We start from the raw sequence: 20652 nt of genomic DNA on the forward strand, positions 1-20652 counted from the left end.
CATGACCGCACGGAGCCTAATATTACTAATATTATACCATTGCTATTATCATTACTACAATTTTTACATTCTATTATTACAATTATTATGATGTAATATTATTGCTATTATTTTATTATGAATATTAGTATAATTAATACTAATATATCATTGCTATTATAATTATTTACATTATATTATTACAATTATGATGGAATTTTATTGCTATTATATTATTATGAATATTATCATAATTATTAATACTAATATGATATCATTGCTATTATTACTACTACTATCATTACATTTTATTGCTATTATTATTGCTAATAATAATAGCAATAATTTTGGGGGCAAGGCAGAAAAGAACATTCTCCCTAGATTACTTGCAAGAAAAAGGGGCAACGCGATGGGGTCTTTTCTAGGTGCCCCATATACATATACATATACATATATATATATATGGGTCGACTGGACCGAGCAGGAAGGCTTCATCCTGTCAAAGCCAAGCAGGAAAAGGCCTTTCTGATCTCTATTGTTCTCTGGATTTTCCCATCAGATAAAGGATGCAGCCCCCCTTTCTCCGTTCAAAACTTTATGGCACGGATTCCCGGGACTTCTTTCCTCTGTTCCCTGCACGGACTACACAAGACGCTTGTCAAATATGATAATTTATAACCTTCGGAAAAAGACGTCTGTGCCCTGCTTGGGGAACGATAGGACGCGCCTGATGTTCCTGTTTGTCGAAAATGAACCAAACAATTGCACAGAGGCGCCTGGAACGATTGGCCGCGAGTCAATATTTCAGCAATTTAATGTGGATCGAGGTGGGCCACACTCTCTCAAGAAAATGCCACAACTGAGGTTGCCAATGGCTCTTGAAAGTGTGTAAACAAAGCCCTTCCCGCTCCAGAAACGGGAAGTTCGTCGGGGGAAGCCAACACACCTCCGGGTGATGGATTGCGTTGACATCTCGAGCCGACAATGACACCGCAAAGGTGGAAAAGGCTTCCCTTGGAGACCTGGGTTCAAATAACTGGATGGCCATCTATCAGGAGGGCTTAGATGGCGTCTTCCTGCATAGCAGAATGAAGCCGGACTGGACGGCCATCTGTTGGGAAGGCTTGGTATCTTCCTGCATACTAGAATGAAGCTGGACTGTATGGCCATCTATCAGGAAGGCTTGTTATCCTCCTGCATACTAGACTGAAGCCAGATGGGATGGCCATCTTTCGGGAGGGCTTGGATGGTGTCTTCCTGCATAATGGAATGAAGCCAGACTGGATGGCCATCTGTCAAGAGGGATTGAATGGTGTCTACCTGCATACTAGAATGAAGCTGGATTGGATGGCCACCTATAAGGAGGGCTTGGAGAGTGTCTTCCTGCATAAAAGAATGAAGCCGGACTAGATGGCCATCTGTCGGGAGGGCTTGTTATCTTCCTGCATACTAGACTGAAGCTGGACTGGATGGCCATCTATCAGGAGGGCTTGTTATCTTCCTGCAGACTAGAATGAAGCTGGATTGGATGGCCATCTGTTGGGAGGGCTTGGATGGTGTCTTCCTGCATAGCAGAATGAAGCCGGACTGGATGGCCATCTGTCGGGAAGGCTTGGTATCTTCCTGCATACTAGAATGAAGCTGGACTGTATGGCTATCTAGCGGGAAGGCTTGTTATCTTACTGCATACTGAAGCCGGATGGGATGACCATCTTTCGGGAGGGCTTGGATGGTGTCTTCCTGCATAGCAGAATGAAGCCAGACTAGATGGCCATTTGTTGAGAGGGCTTGAATGGTGTCTACCTGCATACTAGAATGAAGCTGGATGGGATGGCCATCTTTCGAGAGGACTTGGATGGTGTCTTCCTGCATAGCAGAATGAAGCCAGACTGGATGGCCATCTGTCGGGAGGGCTTGTTATCTTCCTGCATACTAGACTGAAGCTGGATGGGATGGCCATCTTTCGGGAGGGCTTGGATGGTGTCTTCCTGCATAGCAGAATGAAGCCAGACTGGATGGTCATCTGTCAAGAGGGCTTGAATGGTGTCTCCCTGCATACTAGAATGAAGCTGGATTGGATGGCCATCTATCGGGAGGGCTTGGAGGGTGTCTTCCTGCATAGAAGAATGAAGCCAGACTGGATGGCCATCTGTCGGGAGGGCTTGTTATCTTCCTGCATACTAAACTGAAGCTGGACTGGATGGCCATCTATCAGGAGGGCTTGCAGGAGCCCCCGGTGGCGCAGTGGGTTAAACCCCTGTGCCGGCAGGACTGAAGACCGACAGGTTGCAGGTTCAAATCCGGGGAGAGGCGGATGAGCTCCTTCTATCAGCTCCAGCTCCTCATGCGGGGACATGAGAGAAGCCTCCCACAAGGATGATAAAACATCAAATCATCCGGGCGTCCCCTGGGCAACGTCCTTGCAGACGGCCAATTCTCTCACACCAGAAGCGACTTGCAGTTTCTCAGGTTGCTCCTGACATAACAAAAAAAGGAGGGCTTGTTATCTCCCTGCATACTAGAATGAAGCTGAATTGAATGGCCATCTGTTGGGAGGGCTTGAATGATGTCTTCCTGCATAGCAGAATGAAGCCGGACTGGATGGCCACCTATTGACAGGGCATGTTATCTTCCTGCATACTAGAATGAAGCTGGATTGGATGGCCATCTGTTGGGAGGGCTTGAATGGTGTCTTCCTGCTTACCAGAATGAAGCCGGACTGGATGGCCACCTATTGACAGGGCATGTTATCTTCCTGCATACTAGAATGAAGCTGGATTGGATGGCCATCTGTCGGGAGGGCTTGAATGGTGTCTTCCTGCATAGCAGAATGAAGCCGGACTGGATGGCCACCTATTGACAGGGCATGTTATCTTTCTGCATACTAGAATGAAGCTGGATTGGATGGCCATCTGTTGGGAGGGCTTGAATGGTGTCTTCCTGCTTACCAGAATGAAGCCGGACTGGATGGCCACCTATTGACAGGGCATGTTATCTTCCTGCATACTAGAATGAAGCTGGATTGGATGGCCATCTATCAGGAGGGCTTGGATGGTGTCTTCCTAAATAGTAGAAGGAAGCTGGACTGGATCTCTTGGAGTCTCTTCCATTCTATAGTCTTAGGGTAATGAAAGCACATGCCCAGCATTGAAAAGAGGGTTGGACTAAATGACCTCTAGGGTCCCCTTCCAAGTCTATAATCCTAACTTGTGATCACTTTCCGATGCAGAAGTCCTGGAAGATGAGGGTCAGGATCTCCTCGGAGCCCACTTGCCCCGTCAGTCGCCCCAGTTGCCGTCTGGCCTGCCGGAGCTCCTCCGCTGCCAGGGCCAGGTCCACCGAACGGTAATGTCCGAAGCGGCCCAAGGCGTCCAGGCATTGTGTCAAGCCGAGACGGTGGCGGGCCCGTGTGGGGCTGGGCGACCCCACCTGGGGGTCTCCGCACCTACAGGCAGAAGAAAACATCAGATCAGTACTGAGCGCAATGAACTCTTACCCAGCCGGGGTTGGACTAGATAGCCTTCAGGGGCCCCAACTCTAATCTGAAATTGGGCTTGGCAAAAGGTCCCGAATATGAGAAAGGCCTTGCTCACAAGTCGGATAGGCGTTCTCCCAGTGTTTGCAGGAAGGGCCCGATCCCGTCTCCGGTTTTGCAGGATAGCAAGCAAGCGGGTGAAGGGCCCATCCCCGCGCAGGCTGCCTCCAGCACCGCCTTGGCCTCCCTCGCAAGGAGGTCCGCCTTGTTCAGGACCAGGAGCCACGGCCGGGAGTGGGTCGGGTCATTGGCCGGCAAGACGTCCAGCAGGAGAGCGGTCAATTGCTCTGGCCGTTGGGACACTTCGGCTGCATCCAGGACGGCCAGAACCAGGTCGGCGGTGAGGACCCTGCAGAAAGCAAAAACAAAAGGGCTTGTGGGAGCCTAAAATGGGATTCCCCCAAAGGTCATCTAGTCTGACCCCCACAAGGTCATGCCATCTGACCTCCAAAGGTAATCTAGTTTGACTCCCTATGGTCATCTAGTCTGACCACCTAAGGGTAATGTAGTCTGACCCCCCCAAAGGTCATGTACTCTGATGCCCCAAAAGGAATCTAGTCCAATCCCCGAAAGTCATCTAGTCTGATGCTGCAAAGGTTATATAGTCTGACCTCCAAAGGTCATCTAGTCTGATGCCCCAAAGGTCATCTAGTCCGACCAACAAAAGGTCATCTAGTCTGACCCCCCCAAACGTCATCTAGTCTGACCCCCCAAACGTCATTTAGTCTGACCACCCAAAGGTAATCTAGTCTGATGCCCCAAAGGTCATTTAGTCTGGCCCCAAAGGTCATGTAGTCTGACTCCCTAAGGTCATGTAGTCTGACCCCCCCTAAAATTATCTAGTCTGATCCCTCAAGGTCATGTATTCTGACCACCCAAAGGTTATCTAGTCCAACCCCCAAAAGGTCATCTACTCTAATCCTCCAAGGTCATCTAATCTGACCCCAAAAGGTCATTTAGTCTGACCCCAAAAAGTCATTTAGTCTGACCATCTTTAGATCTAGTCCGATGCCCCAAATGTCAGCTAGTCCGACCCCCCCAAAGGTCATCTAGTCTGACACCAGAAAGGTAGTCTGATCCTCCCCAAAGGTCAACTAGTCTGACTCCCCGAAAGGTCATGTAGTCTGACCCTCCTAAAGTCATGTAGTCCGACACCTCAAAGGTAATCAACTCTGACCCTCCTAAGGTCATGTAGTCTGTCCCCCAAAGGTTATGTAGTCTGACGCCCAAAGGTCAAATAATCAGACCCTTAAGGTCATCTAGACTCACCCCTCCAAAGATCATGTTGTCTAACACCCCAAAGGTCATCTACTCTGACCCATTCTGCCTTGCAGAGATACACAACTAATGCACTCCTGAAGGATGCTCATCCAAAGAATGAGAGTTCACCACTCTTCCAGGAAACCAGGCAGTTTGAAAGCTCATCCAATGAATAAAAGCTGGAAGAGATCACCAAGGGTCATCAAGTCTGACCCATTCTGTCATGCAGGGACACACGGCTAAGGGTCTTCTGTGATGGGCCCATCAAACCTCTGGTCATAGAGATGGAAGGGACCCTAAAGGTGTTCCTGTCCAACTCCATGCTGCTAGGCAAGGCACCATCAAAGCCCTCCAGATAGATGGCCATGCAGGTGCTGCTTAAAAACCTCCAGAGACAGAAAGGTAGCATTCAATGAATCCTAGCGATCGAAGAGAACCCTAAAAGGTAATCTTATCCCAACCCCATTCTGCAATGTAGGGGACACAATCGAAACCCTTCCAAAATATGGCCATATGGAAAGACACCCATTTCAGTCTAGCTCACCTCTGGCGGGCCCGATCCACTCCTTCCTTCTCCACCGCATCGCCAGTCTCCCGCAGGCCAGCTGTGTCACTCAGGACAATGGGAATGCCGTTGAGGTTCAAGGCGGCCTCCACCACGTCCCGAGTGGTCCCTGCCACGGGCGACACGATGGCCGCTGGCTTCTGGCCTGAAACGGAGAAGAGAATGGATTCAGGAAAAAAGGGGATATCTTACAAAATATTGTCCCCTGGACCCAGACCCGGACTTTTCTTTCTTACACAGCTGGTTGAGGAGGCTGCTCTTCCCCGCGTTGGTGGGGCCGGCGATCACCACACGGATCCCATCCCGAAGTCGCTCGCCGCGCCGGCCGTCTTGCAAGTGGGTCTCCAGTTCTTGGGCCAACGAGGCCACAGCTTCTTCCACTGCGGAGAAAGAACGGCCATTTTTCACACAGGGCTTTCCAAACTTGACACATATCCTTTCACGACACAGCCATTTGGTTGCAGTAGCCAACCCCATAAGTGAAACCAACCCCTTATAAGAATTTCATGCAGTAGCTATAACATATAATATACATATTATATATACTAGAGGTGTGAAACCCAATTAGTAATTCATTGGGGACATTTGGATGGACCCTGCTTCGTTTCGTAAAGATTCGGAAGGGGGTCCCGTTTCGTTTCGTAACCCAAATCTCCAAAACTTCATAATCGTTTAAGACTGGTTCCATTAGCAACAATGGGGAAATTTTCAGTCATTTTTACGGATATTGGGAGGAAACTTGGCACACTTATTGGCAACATTTACAACTTCATGCCTGCCAGGTTTCAGAATATTTCAGACATCCACTAATTTTAAGGAATTTTTAAAAGTTTTTGAAATTAAAGGAGAAAACCAGCTTTGCAAAAAGCCATGCGATTGGTTGACAAGGAAAAAAACAAACCAGAATAAAGCTGCTGTTTTCAATCACATCAGTCCCCTCTATTCGGGTCATTTCTCCGTCATTTAGATGGCTATCAAGATGAAACTTGGCACACTTATCAACAACCTTTACAACTTTACGCCTGCCAAGTTTCAGAATGTTTCGGTCATCCACTGATTTTAAATACATTTTAAAAGTTCCTACAAATCAAATGGGACCAGCTTCGCAGAAAGCTGTGTGATTGGCTGACAAGGAAAAAAACAGCATGTCATTGCCCTTGTCAATCCCATCCTAGACAATTAAGGAGTATCTTATATTGAAAAAAACGACAGCTTGAAAAGCTTCAAAACAACAAATCTATACTGATCTCTCCTAAATGTTCTGTTTCGTAATGCTTCAGAGGAGGTCCCGTTCCAATTAGTAATTCAAAGATTTGTATTATCAATTTTTTTAACATATCTCTGAATTATGAAACGAACCTCCAAAGCATTACACAGCTCTAATATATACGTTTCATGAAATTTTTACTATATAAACGGTTCATTGCAAACATCATTGTCAGCAGATTGTCTCTTCATAATTAGAACCTTATTATTATCATCATCATCACCATCATCATCTCATCAATTTTAGTGGGTAACGAAGGCAACTCCCTTTCCATTTTGGGGTGGAGGAAGCACTTGTCATGGATGTAGGTGAACTACAACTCCTCCAAATCAAGGTGAATTTTCCCCAAATACCTCCAGTATTTTGTGCTGGTCATGAGGGCTCTCTATGCCAAGTTTGGTCCAATTCCATCTTTGGTGAAGTTCAGAGTGCTCATTGATTGCAGGTGAACTATAAATCACAGCTCACAAAATGTCCAGGCCAATTCCCCTCAAAACCCACTAGTATTCAAATTTGGGTACATCAGGTCTGCATGCCAAGTTTGGTCCAGATCCATAATTGTTTGCATTCACAGTGTGCTCTGGATGTAGGTGAACTACAACTCCTATAAATCCCTCCAGTATGTTTTGTTGGTCATGAGGCTTCTGTGTGCCAAGTTAGTTCCAGGTCCATCATTGGTGGAGTTCAGAGTGCTCTTAGATGGCAGGTGAACTATACATCCCATGACCTACAACTCCTATTAATCATGGTGAAGTCTCCCCAAATCTCTCTAGTATGTTCAGTTGCTGATTAATTGCTCTGTTTGCTGTGTGCCATAGGAAAGAATAGGAAAGGGTTATGGGAGAAGCAGTGGGCGGGGTCATGCAAATTCTACACCAATGGAGAGAGTCAGAAACACTGAGATGTCTGTGGTGGAGGTAAAATAGAAAATCTAGGATGAGATTGTCCCCGTATGAAAGCCTTTACTTGAGTAGTGGACAGTGTAGACTTCCTAGTCCAATTCTGTTTGTTTTCTCGAGAAATACCAAAACCCAAGAGATATTTCCCAGAAGCCATTAAGTGCCTCTTAATTAAGTTGTTTTGGAGAAGCAGGAAAGCACATGCTTCCTCTCCATCACAACAATGGCGAGGAAATGGCGAAACCTAGTTCCACGTCATGCGAGGTCTTCTTTGGGACACATTATTATTATGTTTAGGCACAAGGAGTGTCGGTCCAAAGAAACAGATCATCCTAATTGTTGATTAAGTTGAACCCGAGCCAGCCGCGTGACGCTGCGGCAATGAAGGCCATTAATATTTCATCCTGCGCTAAGAGCAACAATTCCCAAGACAGAATCACGGTCCCACTCGACATTTGGCAAAGTTGGAGAAGAGGAAGATTGCATGGCAAGACTCACCTTGGACGAGGACCCCTCCCTCAATGTTGTCGTCTTCGCTGAAGTCAATGTAGGCCTCCAGGTGGGCCAGGGCCTGCGGGACAAAGGGATTCCCCAGTGTACTAGAATTGGAAGAGAACCCAAAGGTCATCCAGCCCAACCCCCTTCTGCCAGGAAGGAAGGCACCATCAGATCCTTCCAGACAGATGACCATCCAGATTGTTAAGAAATACAGATCACAGAAGCCTAGTGTTGGAAGAGACCTCAAAGGCTAACCAGTTCAACCACCTTCCATCAAACAGGAAGACACAATCCGTTCCATCCCAACAGATGGCCATCCAACCTATTATTACTGCTATTATTATTATTATTATTATTATTATTATTATTATTAACTTTATTTGTACCCTGCTAGCATCTCCCGAAGGACTCATGCGGCTTACAAGAGGCCAAGGCCTCAAAAACATAGCATAACAAATACACAACTTAAAACAAATCAAAACAATTAAAGCAATATCAAAACAATAAAACAATAAAACAATACACCAAACACAGTAAAACTGGGGCCGGGCCAAATGTAATGGGTACAGATTAAAAGTGCTGATGTGACAGGTGGTATGTCGGATTTTAGGGTGAGTGCAGTGTGCAAGCAATCTTGAAGTCTAATAAAGTGCTTCTGGGACCGCTGGAGTTTTCCTATTCTGGAAAGGCACATCGGAACAGCCAAGTCTTCAAGTGCTTCCTAAAGACTGCCAACGTAGGGGGCTGTCTAATGTCTTTGGGGAAGGTGTTCCAGAGTCGGGGGGCCACCACAGAAAAGGCCCTGTCTCGCGTCCCCACCAGACGCGCCTGCGACGCAGGTGGAATCGCAAGCAAGGCCTCTCCGGATGAGCGAAGAGAACGCGTGGGTTCATAAGCGGAGATGCGGTCACGCAGGTAGGCAGGTCCCAAACTGTTTAGGGCTTTGTAGGTAAGCACCTGCACCTTGAATTGGACTCGGAAAATAAACGGCAGCCAGTGGAGCTCCTTAAACAGGAGGGTTGACCTCTCTCTGTAGGGAGCCCCAGTTAACATCCTGGCCGCCGCTCGTTGGACCAATTGAAATTTCTGAGCCGTTTTCAAGGGCAGCCCCACGTAGAGCGCATTACAGTAGCCCAATCTAGAGGTGACCAAGGCATGGACCACCCCGGCCAGATCAGCCTTTGCGAGGTACCGTCGCAGTTGGCGCACGAGTCTCAATTGTGCAAAAGCCCTCCCGGACACCGCCGACGCCTGAGCCTCAAGCGTAAGTGATGAATCCAAAAGGAGTCCCAAACTGCGGACCTGTGGCTTCAGGGGGAGTGTAACCCCGTCCAGCACAGGTTGCCACCCTATACCCCGATCCGGTTTACAATCGACCAGGAGGACCTCTGTCTTGTCGGGATTGATCTTCAGCTTGTTCCTCCTCATCCAGATAGACACAGCGGCCAGGCACTCGTCCAGCACTTGAGGGGCTTACTTGGAATTAGGTGGAAATGAGTAGTAGAGTTGTGTGTCATCCGCGTAGAGATGGCACCTAACTCCAAAACTCCAGATGACCTCTCCCAGCGGTTTCATGTAGATGTTAAAAAGCATGGGAGACAGAATACAGACTTGCGGGACCCCACAGGTCAAAGGCCAGGGGTCCGAGCAGGCGTCTCCCAGCTTCACCATCTGGGATCGACCCTCCAGGAAGGACTGGAGCCACGACAAGGACCCATTTAGTCCACCCCTCCGGCTAGAAAAGAAGACACAATCTGACATATCCCAACAGATGACAATTTATTTTATTTATTATTTATTTATTTGGTGCATTTGTTAACCGCCATTCTCAGCCCTAGGGCGACTCATGGCGGTGTACAACATATAAAAGGCAATTTACAAAAGGCAATTACAAAACAACATATTAGCAATACAACAATTATAAAGTTACCCTAAATAATCCGCTTCGTCTCATAGTAGAATCGTAACCAATCTCATATTCCTTGTTCCATTCCAGTCATCTTTACCACATTATTATAGCACTTAATTAAATGCCCTCTCGAACAGCCATATCTTTAGGCTTTTACGGAAGGACATAAGGGAGGGCGCCTGTCTGATGTCCGCAGGGAGAGTGTTCCACAGCCGGGGGGCCACCACCGAGAAGGCCCTCTCTCTCGTCCCCGCCAGACGTGCCTGTGAGGCAGGCGGGATCGAGAGAAGGGCCTCCCCAGACGATCTCAAGGTCCTCGTGGGCTCATAGGCCAAGATGCGGTCCGAAAGGTATTTTGGGCCGGAACCGTTTAGGGCTTTGTAGGCCAAAACCAGCACCTTAAATTGGGCCCGGTAGCAGATCAGCAGCCAATGGAGCTGGGACAACAGGGGCGTTGTGTGCTCCCTGCATCCCGCTCCAGTTAGTAGCATGGCTGCCGCGCGCTGAACCAGCTGAAGCTTCCGGGCCGTCTTCAAGGGCAGCCCCACGTAGAGAGCGTTGCAGTAGTCAAGGCGGGATGTGACCAGAGCATGTACCACCGTGGCCAAGTCAGACTTCCTGAGGTACGGGCGCAGCTGGCGCACGAGCCTGAGCTGTGCAAATGCTCCCCTGGTCACCGCTGAAACCTGGGAATCCAGGCTCAACGATGAGTCCAGGATCACACCCAAGCTGCGAACCTGCGCCTTCAAGGGGAGTGCGACCCCATCCAGCACAGGCTGTAACCCTATACCCCAATTCAGTCTATTATTACTATTATTACTATTAATAGAACCATAGGCTCCTAAAGTTTGAGGAGGCCTCAAGGGTCCATAAAGTTCGACTCCCTCCTGCCAGGAAGGAAGAAACCATCTAATCCATCTCAACAGATGGCCACCCAGCTTATTATTACTATTATTGTTGTTGCTGTTGTTATTATTACTATTATTATTAATGTTAATAACAGAACCATAGAATCCTAGAGTTGGAGGAGACCTCAACGGCCCATCCAGCCCAACTGCCTTCTGTCATGCAGGTAGACACAATGAAAGCCTTCCCAACCCAGCCTCTGCTTCCCAACCTCAAAGCACTGGAGGAGGCCTGCAAGAAGTCCCGACTCGACTCACCTTGGTGAGGGTCTGGCTCCAGCGCTGGTAGAGTGCCCCCAGCTCCCCCTCCATCTGGCGCAAGGCCTGCCGCCGCTGCCCTTCGGTCTCAGCATGGATCAGGTCCCCTAAGCCCTCAGCCGCCGTCAAGTCCAGCTTCCCGTTCTGAAAGGCCCGCTTGGTGAACTCGCCAGGCTCTGCGAGGCGCAGGCGAGGAAGCCCACCTAGAGAGAGAAAGAGAAGCTTTTAAACAGATGCTGGATGGCTATCTGTCAGGGCTGCTTTGAATGTGCTTTTCCTGCATGGCACGGGGTTGGACTAGATGGCCCGTGTGCTGTCTCCCAACTCTATTATTCTATGAGAGAGGAAGCTGCAGAACGTCTGGCAACCAACTTGGGGTCATAGAATCCTAATCAGAAGGGACCCCAAGGACCATCCAGCCCAACTCCCTTCTTTCTGCCAGGCAGGGTACCATCCAAGCCCTCTCAAAAGATGGCCACTCGGCCTTGGCTCAAAAACGTAGAGAGGGAGACTCTACTCTTTTCTTCCTCATGTTCTTCCCCTATCATTTGATTCTATAGCAAAAGTTGGATAGTAGGGGGTTGAACTAGATGACCTTTGGGGATCCCTTCCAATTCTAGTGGAATAGATTGCCTTAGAGAAGTGTTTCTCAGCTTTCCGAATGGGGATCGTTTTGCGACTGTTCTGAATCGTAATGCAAATATCTGATATGCAGAATATGTTTTCATTCACTGGACCAAATTTGGTGCAAATACCCGATATACCCAAATGTGAATATTGGTGGGGTTGGGGGGGGGGGGGGGGCATGATTTGGATTTTTTCATTTGGGAGTTATAGTTGCTGCCAAAGGGGCTCCCTAAGACCATCAGAAAAATGTGTTTTCTGATGGTCTTTGGTGACACCTCTGAAATCCACCCTTGCGACCCCCAGGTTGAGAAATGATGGACTAGATCAGGGGTCCACAAACTTTTTAGACAGAGGGCCAGGTCACAGTCCCCCAAACCGTTGGAGGGCCGGATTATAATTTGAAAAAAAATATTAATGAATTCCTATGCACACTGCACATATCTTATTTGTAGTGCAAAAATCACTTAAAACAATATAATAATTAAAATGAAGAACAATTTTAACCAATATAAACTCATTACTATTTCAGTGGGAAGTGTGGGCCTGTTTTTGGCTGATGAGATAGGGTTGTTGTTGTTGTTGTGTGCTTTCAAGTCATTTCAGACTTAGGTTGACCCTGAGCGAGGGCCGGGTACATGACCTTGGAGGGCCGTATTCGGCCCCCGGGCCTTAGTTTGAGGACCCCTGGACTAGATGGTCTCTGGGGTACCCCCCCCCTTCCAACTTTGTTTGGTAACTGCTTCCAGCATGAAGGAAAAAAAGACCCACCTAAAGCATTCAAGATGCCGCTGACCACTGCCGGACCGCCATGGACGTGGTATTCGGCCACGTCCTCCCCTGTGAAACTGCCCGGCCCTGCAAAAAAAAATTAATCAATGAATGGATGGATATGTATATCCTGCTTTTCTCCCAAATGGGACTCAATGAAAGATAGGATGAAAGAGAACCAAAAGGAGAGGGGGAAAGTAAGGAACGATCCATCCCATTGAAACATTGCTTTTAGTAACTGCTAGTGGGATTTTTCATGCTTGTCAGTGGGATTTTTCAATGTCTGCCAATGAGATGTTTCAATATCCAGTAATGGGATCTTTCGATGTCCAGTATCAATGCCCAACAATTGGACATTTCAATGTCCAGTAATGGGATGCTATAATGTCTATATAATAATAATTGGGTTATAATAATAATAATAATTAAAAAATCTGGCACAAGCCAGTCAAGGCGGTCTCAGTAGTCATCGGCACATTGGGTGCAGTGCCTAAAGACCTTGGCCTGCACTTAAACACAATCGGCACTGACAAAATTACCATCTGTCAGCTGCAGAAGGCCACCTTACTGGGATCTGAACACATTATTCACTAATACATCACACAGTCCTAGACACTTGGGAAGTGTCTGACGTGTGATCCAATACAACAACCAGCAGAGTGATCTTTTTGCTGTGTACGAATCTTGTTGTGTTTCAAATAATAATAGTAATAATAATAATAATAATAATAATAATAAATCACACAGTCCTAGACACTTGGGAAGTGTTTGACTTGTGATTTTTGTGATATGAAATCCAGCATATAGATCTCATTTGCTGTGACATACTGTGTTTTTGTGTCAGTAAAATAATAATAATTGAAGAGAAACAACTGGAAAAGCTGACACGATATGAGGATTTAAAGATCGAACTGCAAAGACTCTGGCACAAGCCAGTCAAGGTGGTCCCAGTGGTGATTGGCACACTGGGTGCAGTGCCTCAAGATCTTGGCCTGCACTTAAACACAATTGGCGCTGACAATATTACCATCTGTCAGCTGCAAAAGGCCACCTTACTGGGATCTGCATGCATTATTATTAGCTGATACATCACACAGTCGATACATCACACAGTCACACAGCTTGGGAAATGTCTGACATGTGATCCAATACAACAGCCAGCAGAATGATCTTGTTTGCTGTGTACTAATCTTGTTGTGTTTCAAATAATAATAATAATAATAATAATAATAATAATAATAATAAGGTGTATAATCTATCTATACACATAAGAAAAGTTAAAATATGTATGCATGTGGCTGGGGTGTCCACTTACATAGACAAGCTCCTGCCTCTCCAAACAGCTATGATCCCCAACTATGAGAAGCCATCAAATTACATTTGAGATTATAGTGAGTGCCGTGAACATGTAGCCCAAGCCTTGCCAATGTCCTTCCCAAACACAACACTGCCCACCAACCAAGGGATGCTTTCATTCCGAAACAATTTCATCCTAGATTTTATGTGTTTCCTCCACCACAGATATCCCAGTGTTTCTCCACTAGTGCGGAATTTGCATGATCCCGCTCACTGCCTCGCCCTTAACCCTTTCCTACTATTTTCAATTCTGTCTGCACAACAAACAGAGAAGAACTAATCAGCAGCTACACATACTGGAGAAGTTTAGGGGATTGACTCCACATGATGGAAGTTGTAGTTCACCCTGCATCAACTTACTTAGGCGATCCCTCGTTGGACGAGTAAGATGGTCTTCCATCATGGCTTTCCTTGTGGGTCCGCATGTGGCTGTGGAGCCCTATTCTTGCTCTGCATCTTCTTCCACAGTGAGGGCATTGGTTTCCAGGTGGAAGGCGGTCCCGGTCGGGGTTGGCTTGACGCGCCTTCCTCCTGGCACGTTTCACTCTTTCACCCTCCACTCGTGCCTCCTCGAAATCTGCAGCACTGCTGGTCACAGCTGACCTCCAGCTGGAGCGCTCAAGGGCCAGGGCCTCCCAGTTCTCAGTGTCTATGCCAGAGTTTTTAAGGTTGGCTTTGAGCCCATCTTTAAATCTCTTTTCCTGTCCACCAACATTCCGTTTTCCGTTCTTGAGTTCGGAGTAGAGCAACTGCTTTGGGAGACGGTGGTCAGGCATCCGGACAACGTGGCCTGTCCAGCGGAGTTGATGTTGGAGGACCATCGCTTCAATGCTGGTGGTCTTTGCTTCCTCCAGCACGCTGACGTTTGTCCGCTTGTCTTCCCAGGAGATTTGCAGGATTTTCCGGAGGCAGCGCTGATGGAATCGTTCCAGGAGCTGCATGTGACGTCTGTAGACAGTCCATGTCTCACAGGCATATAGCAGGGTTGGGAGGACAATAGCTTTATAAACAAGCACCTTGGTATCCCTACGGATGTCCCGGTCCTCAAACACTCTCTGCTTCATTCGGGAAAATGCTGCACTTGCAGAGCTCAGGCGGTGTTGTATTTCGGCGTCGATGTTGACTTTGGTGGAGAGGTGGCTGCCAAGGTAGCGGAAATGGTCGACATTTTCTAATGTTACACCATTAAGCTGTATCTCTGGCATTGGAGAGGGGACGGCTGGTGACTGCTGGAACAGCACTTTGGTTTTCTCGATGTTCAGTGACAGGCCAAGCTTTGTGTATGCTTCTGCAAAGGTGTTGAGAGTGGCTTGTAGATCTTCTTCTGAATGCGCACAGACGACATTGTCATCAGCATACTGGAGTTCTATAACAGATGTTGTTGTGACCTTGGTTTTGGCTTTCAGTCTGCTGAGGTTAAATAGCTTGCCATCTGTCCGATAGATGATTTCCACTCCGGTGGGAAGCTTCCCATCAACAAGGTGAAGTATCAAGTCAGAGCGCTGTGACCCCCACTGACAATGGACCTTGACCATGTTTGACACATGGAACCCCCATGACCTAAGAAAAACACTGGAGAGGTTTTGGGGGAATTCACCTTGATCTATAGCCATTGTAGGTACTGGGATTTACAGTTCACCTGCGATGAAAGAGCACTCTGAACCCCACCAACAATGGTCCTGGACATCACTTGGCACACAGAACCCCCATGACCAACAAAAAATACAGGAGGGTTTTGGGAGAAATTCACATTGATTTATAGGAATTATAGTTCACCTACATCCAGGGAGCACTGTGAATGCAAACAATGATGGATCTGCACCAAATTTGGCACACATACCTGATATGCCCAAATTTAAATACTGGTAGGTTTTGAGGGGAATTGGCCAAGACACTTGTTAGTTGTGGGTACTGGGATTTATAGTTCCCCTGCAATCAATGAGCACTTTGCACCCCACTGATGATGGATCTGGACCTAAATTGGCACATAGAACCCACATGACCAACTGAACATACTGGAGGGATTTCAAGGGACTGACCCACCATGGTGGGAGTTGCAGTTCATCCTGCAAACAGAGAGCACACTGAACCCACCGATGATGCAGCTAGAGCAAACTTGCTCAACATGACAAACTTTTAAGCACTGATGAGTTTCAGGGGGTTAACCTGGCATGATGGGAGTCGTAGTTCACCCACAACCTTATGCAATGCCGGGGACCCAAGCTAGTAATAAATAAATATAATAAATAATAGTATCAATATAAATATAATAATAAATATAATAAACGTATAATCCAATGGGGGACTGAAGCCAAAACTTAACAATTTTTAATATATTCTCCACTCCATTCGATTGAACAGGACCAGCTTCGGAATGGAGCCACGTACGTTTCCAGAATAGCTGCCTGCTTACCGGGGAACCACAGCACGAGGCCACGGTCGAGTGTTTCTCCGGAGTCGGGTTGGCGGATCCTGCGCAAAGCAGCAGTCCTGGCAAGTGGTGCTTTCCCCGCCAGTCTCACCAAGGCCGAGTGGCTGTCCGGGCCACTGGTTCGAATCACGGCCAGTCCGCATTTTCCAGCGCCGGACGACAAGGCGAAGATGGTGTCCCTCTCGGCGCGTTGGCTTTTCCACCTGCAAAAAGGCAATAAAACATTAAACAGATTGCTTTTGAAACATTGGGGGGGGGGGTATCTTTCTTTTCTGGAGGGGTATCTGTCGGGAGGGATCGCATGGTGTCTCCCTTGGCTGAACTGGGTGGCCTTTGAGTTCTCTCCCAACTCTAGGATTATATGATTCTATAGCACTGTTTCTCCATGAACACTTTAATGTCTAAGAGATTGGATGGACATCTGTCAGGAGGACTTTAATGGTGTTTTGGCAAAACAGGGTTGGACCGGATGGCTGTTGTGGTCCCTCCCGACTCTAGGATTATATGATTCTAAAATATAAAACAATAATATATATAAATAATACTATAACACAATCTATAAGGCTAGGAGCCCCCGATGGCGCAGTGGGTTAAACCCCTGTGCCGACAGGACTGAAGACCGACAGGTCGCAGGTTCGAATCCGGGGAGAGGCGGATGAGCTCCCTCTATCAGCTCCAGCTCCTCATGCGGGGACATGAGAGAAGCCTCCCACAAGGATGATAAAAACATCAATTCATCCAGGCGTCCCCTGGGCAACGTCCTTGCAGACGGCCAATTCTCTCACACCAGAAGCGATTTGCAGTTTCTCAAGTTGCTCCTGACACGACAAAAAAAAAATCAATAAGGCTGGATGGCCATTTGTTGGGAGGGATTGGATGCTGTCTCAATGGATGGACGAATGGGGTTCCAACTCTTAGATCGTATGATTCTATAATATAATATATTATTATAATGTATGATAATAATAAAAAATAATATAACAGAATTATAACAATATATAAAATATGATAATATTATATTATGATATAAATAATAACAAGCACCCTATAAGTCTCGATGGTCTTATGTTGGGAGGGATTGGATGGTGTCTCCATGCCTAGACAAATGGGGATGGGGGTCCATTCCGACACTTGGATTGTATGACTATATAATATAATGTTGTTGTAATATATAATAATAAAGTATATAATAATATAAAGATAAAAATATTACAATATAATATACAATAACAATATAAAACAATCGACAAGGCTTTATGGCCATCTGTTGGGAGGGATCGGATGGTGTCTCCATGCCTAAACAAATGGGGTTGGGAGTCCATTCCAACTCTTGGATTGTATGATTCTAATATATAATATAATACTGTATTGTTGAAGTCTTTCATGGCTGTAATCACTGGGTTGTTGTAGGTTTTTTTCGGGCTATATGGCCATGTTCTAGAGGCATTCTCTCCTGACGTTTTGCCTAAGTCCATTCTGACTCTTGTATTGTATGATTATGTAACATAATGTTATTGTAATCTATATAAATAAAAATGTAATGTTCGTTTGTGGGATTAACAGAACTCAAAAACCGCCTGGAAAATTTACACCAAATTTGGACACAAGACACCTAACAACCCAACGTATGTCCTTCACTCCAAAAATTTGATTTTGTCGTTTTGAGAGTTGTAGTTGCTACAATCAAAGAGCATTCTGAACACCACCAACGATGCAATTGAACCACACTTGGCACACAGTTCTCCCATGACCAACAGAAAATACTGGAAGAGTTTGGTGGGCAGTGTCCTTGGGTTTTGGAGTTGTAGTTCACCTACATCCAGAGATCACTGTGGACTTAAACAATGATGTCTCTGGACCAAACTCTACATGAATACTCAATAGGCCTAAATATAGACACTGGTGGAGTTTGGGGAAAATACAATCTTGACATTTGGGAGTTGTAGTTGCTGGGATGTATAGTTCACCTACAATCACAGTGCATTCTGAACCCCACCAATGATAGAATTGGGCCAAACTTCCCACACAGAACCCCCATGTGGGCCACAGCAATGTGTGGAAGGGATGGCTAATATATAATAATAAAGCATATAATAGGTAAAGGTAAAGGTAGTCCCCTGACATTAAGTCCAGTCATGTCTGACTCTGGGGTGTGGTGCTCATCTCCATTTCTAAGCCGAAGAGCCAGAGTTGTCTGTAGACACCTCCAAGGTCATGTGGCCGGGATGACTGCTTGGAGCGCCGTTACCTTCCCACCAGAGCAGTACCTATTGATCTACTCACATTTGCATGTTTTCGAACTGCTAGGTTGGCAGAAGCTAGGGCTGACAGCGGAAGCTCACGCCGCTCCCCGGAATCAAACCTGCGACCTTTTGATCAACAAGCTCAGCAGCTCAGTGCTTTAACCCACTGCGCCACCGGGGGCTCTTCAAAAGCATATAATAATATATAATATTAAAGCATATAATATATAAAAGCATATAATAATATATATTAATATAAGGATAATAATATTATATTATAATATATAATAACAATATAATACAGTCTATAAGGCTGTATGGCCATCTGTTGGGACAGATTGGATGGTGTTTCCATGCCAATGCGGTTGAGGGTCCCTTCCGACTCTTGGATTGTATGATTTTATAATAGAATATTATTATAATATATAATAATAATAAAGCATATACTATCATAATATAATTTAATGATAATAACAATACATATAATACTGTCTATAAGACTGTATAGGAGCCCCTGGTGGCGCAGTGGGTTAAAGCACTGAGCTGCTGAGCTTGTTGATCGAAAGGTCGCAGGTTCAATTTCGGGGAGCAGCGTGAGCTTCCGCTGTCAGCACTAGCTTCTGTCAACCTAGCAGTTTGAAAACATGCAAATGTGAGTAGATCAATAGGTACCGCTCCGGCGGGAAGGTAACAGCGCTCCATGCAGTCATGCTGGCCACATGACCTTGGAGGTGTCTACGGACAACGCCGGCTCTTCGGCTTAGAAATGGAGATGAGCACCACACCCCAGAGTCAGACATGACTGGACTTAATGTCAGGGGACTACCTTTACCTTTTTTATAAGACTGGATGGCCATCTGTTGGGAGGGATCGGATGGTGTCCCTACCTAAACAAATTGGGTTGGACCTGATGGCCTTGGGGGTCCCTTTACAACACTCTGAATGACAAAGTTGGGAGATTTTAAGAGATGACAGGGGAACCCCCAAAAGGTCATCTAGTCCAACCCCCTTGTGCAAAACTTCCAGATTGCAAAGTATAGCCTTATTGCAGCAAAATCAGACCCCCAAAATTCTCTATTTGGGGGTGGAGGATAGACCCAAATGAGGGTTCAACCCACCTGCAAAGGAACCTGGAGGTCTTGGGCCTGGTTGCCATCCGCAGACTGCCCTGCAAGGTAGGCCACATGGCTTCAAAGAAGCCCCCCAACCGCCTTCCCTTTGCATGCACGTTTGTTTTGCAAAGCAAAAGGCCGCGCATGCGCCCTCGTGACGCACGGTCCCGGCTTCCCAGTGAGGGCAACTTCCTGATTGGTCGGGAGGTGGGAAAGGGGCGTGGCTTGAGAGAGTCAAGGGCGGGGCGAAGGCCTTTTGCAGCCAAGCTTTAGACTAGGGGGAAAAAAGTTTGCAGGATTTTAAAAATAATTAAGTTACTTAAAAATGATGCACTGGAAGCTTAGCCGTCTCAAGGTAAGATTTTTATTTTTGATGTAATAATAATAATAAATTAGCACTCTGTGTATGCTCAGAGGCCTTGAAAAGCACTCTGAATGCAGAAATACCTTGCAGAAGCACTCTGTGCATGCTCAGGAGCCTTGCAAAGGCTGCAGAAGCACTGAATACTCAGAGGCCTTTGGGAGGAGCACTCTGTGCATGCGCAGAAGCCTTGCAAAAGCACTCTGCAGAAATCCCTTGGAGAAGCACTCTGTATATGCTCAGAGGCCATGGAAGAGCATGCTCTATGCAGAAATACCTTGCAGAAGCACTCTGTGCATGCTCAGAGGCCTTGCAGAAGCACTGACTATTCAGAGGCCTTGCAGAGACACTCTGTGTATGCTCAGAGGCCCTGTAATAAAACCGCTGTTGAAAAAACCATCACCGGACCCCACTCAATTCGTCAACTATCGGCCTGTTTCCAATCTCCCCTTTTTGGGCAAAGTCCTGGAACGTGTGGTGGCCTCACAACTCCAGGCATTCTTGGTAGACACAGATCCGGCACAGTTGGGCTTTCGGCCGGGACATGGTACCGAGACAGCCTTGGTCGCCTTAGTGGATGATCTGCGCTGGGAGCTCGACAGGGGGAGTGTGTCCCTGTTGGTGCTGCTGGACCTCTCAGCGGCCTTCGATACCGTCGACCACGGTATCCTTCTGGGAC

At 46.8% G+C, this 20652-nt stretch overlaps 2 protein-coding genes across 2 annotated transcripts in view; one reads left to right on the forward strand and one right to left on the reverse strand.

The window, feature by feature from the left end:
• Positions 1-633: 633 nt before the first annotated feature.
• Positions 634-19747, reverse strand: GTPBP3 (GTP binding protein 3, mitochondrial). The gene is made up of 9 exons (XM_060784905.2): positions 19619-19747; positions 16240-16460; positions 12471-12557; positions 11076-11278; positions 8004-8076; positions 5576-5719; positions 5319-5484; positions 3573-3863; positions 634-3424 (listed from the first exon to the last, which is right to left on the reverse strand). Exons 1-9 carry the CDS (start codon positions 19684-19686, stop codon positions 3193-3195), a joined length of 1485 nt encoding a protein of 494 aa, XP_060640888.2. The 5' UTR covers positions 19687-19747; the 3' UTR covers positions 634-3192.
• A 90-nt stretch (positions 19748-19837) lies between these two features.
• The window catches only part of ANO8 (anoctamin 8), a 51394-nt gene continuing 50579 nt past the window's right edge, over positions 19838-20652 (forward strand). The window contains exon 1 of the mRNA XM_067473509.1: positions 19838-19967. The gene's annotated coding sequence lies outside the window, so the exon portion shown is untranslated. The remainder of the gene's footprint in view (positions 19968-20652) is intronic.

Source organism: Anolis sagrei, chromosome X, assembly GCF_037176765.1.
Source record: "Anolis sagrei isolate rAnoSag1 chromosome X, rAnoSag1.mat, whole genome shotgun sequence".
Taxonomy (NCBI): domain Eukaryota; kingdom Metazoa; phylum Chordata; class Lepidosauria; order Squamata; family Dactyloidae; genus Anolis; species Anolis sagrei.

Coding starts and splice junctions, on each gene's coding strand:
- GTPBP3 (XM_060784905.2), bottom strand. CDS start 19,686: ATGTGGCCTACCTTGCAGGGCAGTCTGCGGATGGCAACCAGGCCCAAG. Junction 5,485..5,575: donor CAGCCTCCTCAACCAGCTGT/GTAAGAAAGAAA, acceptor TCTCCGTTTCAG/GCCAGAAGCCAGCGGCCATC. Junction 3,864..5,318: donor GTGGATCGGGCCCGCCAGAG/GTGAGCTAGACT, acceptor TGCTTTCTGCAG/GGTCCTCACCGCCGACCTGG.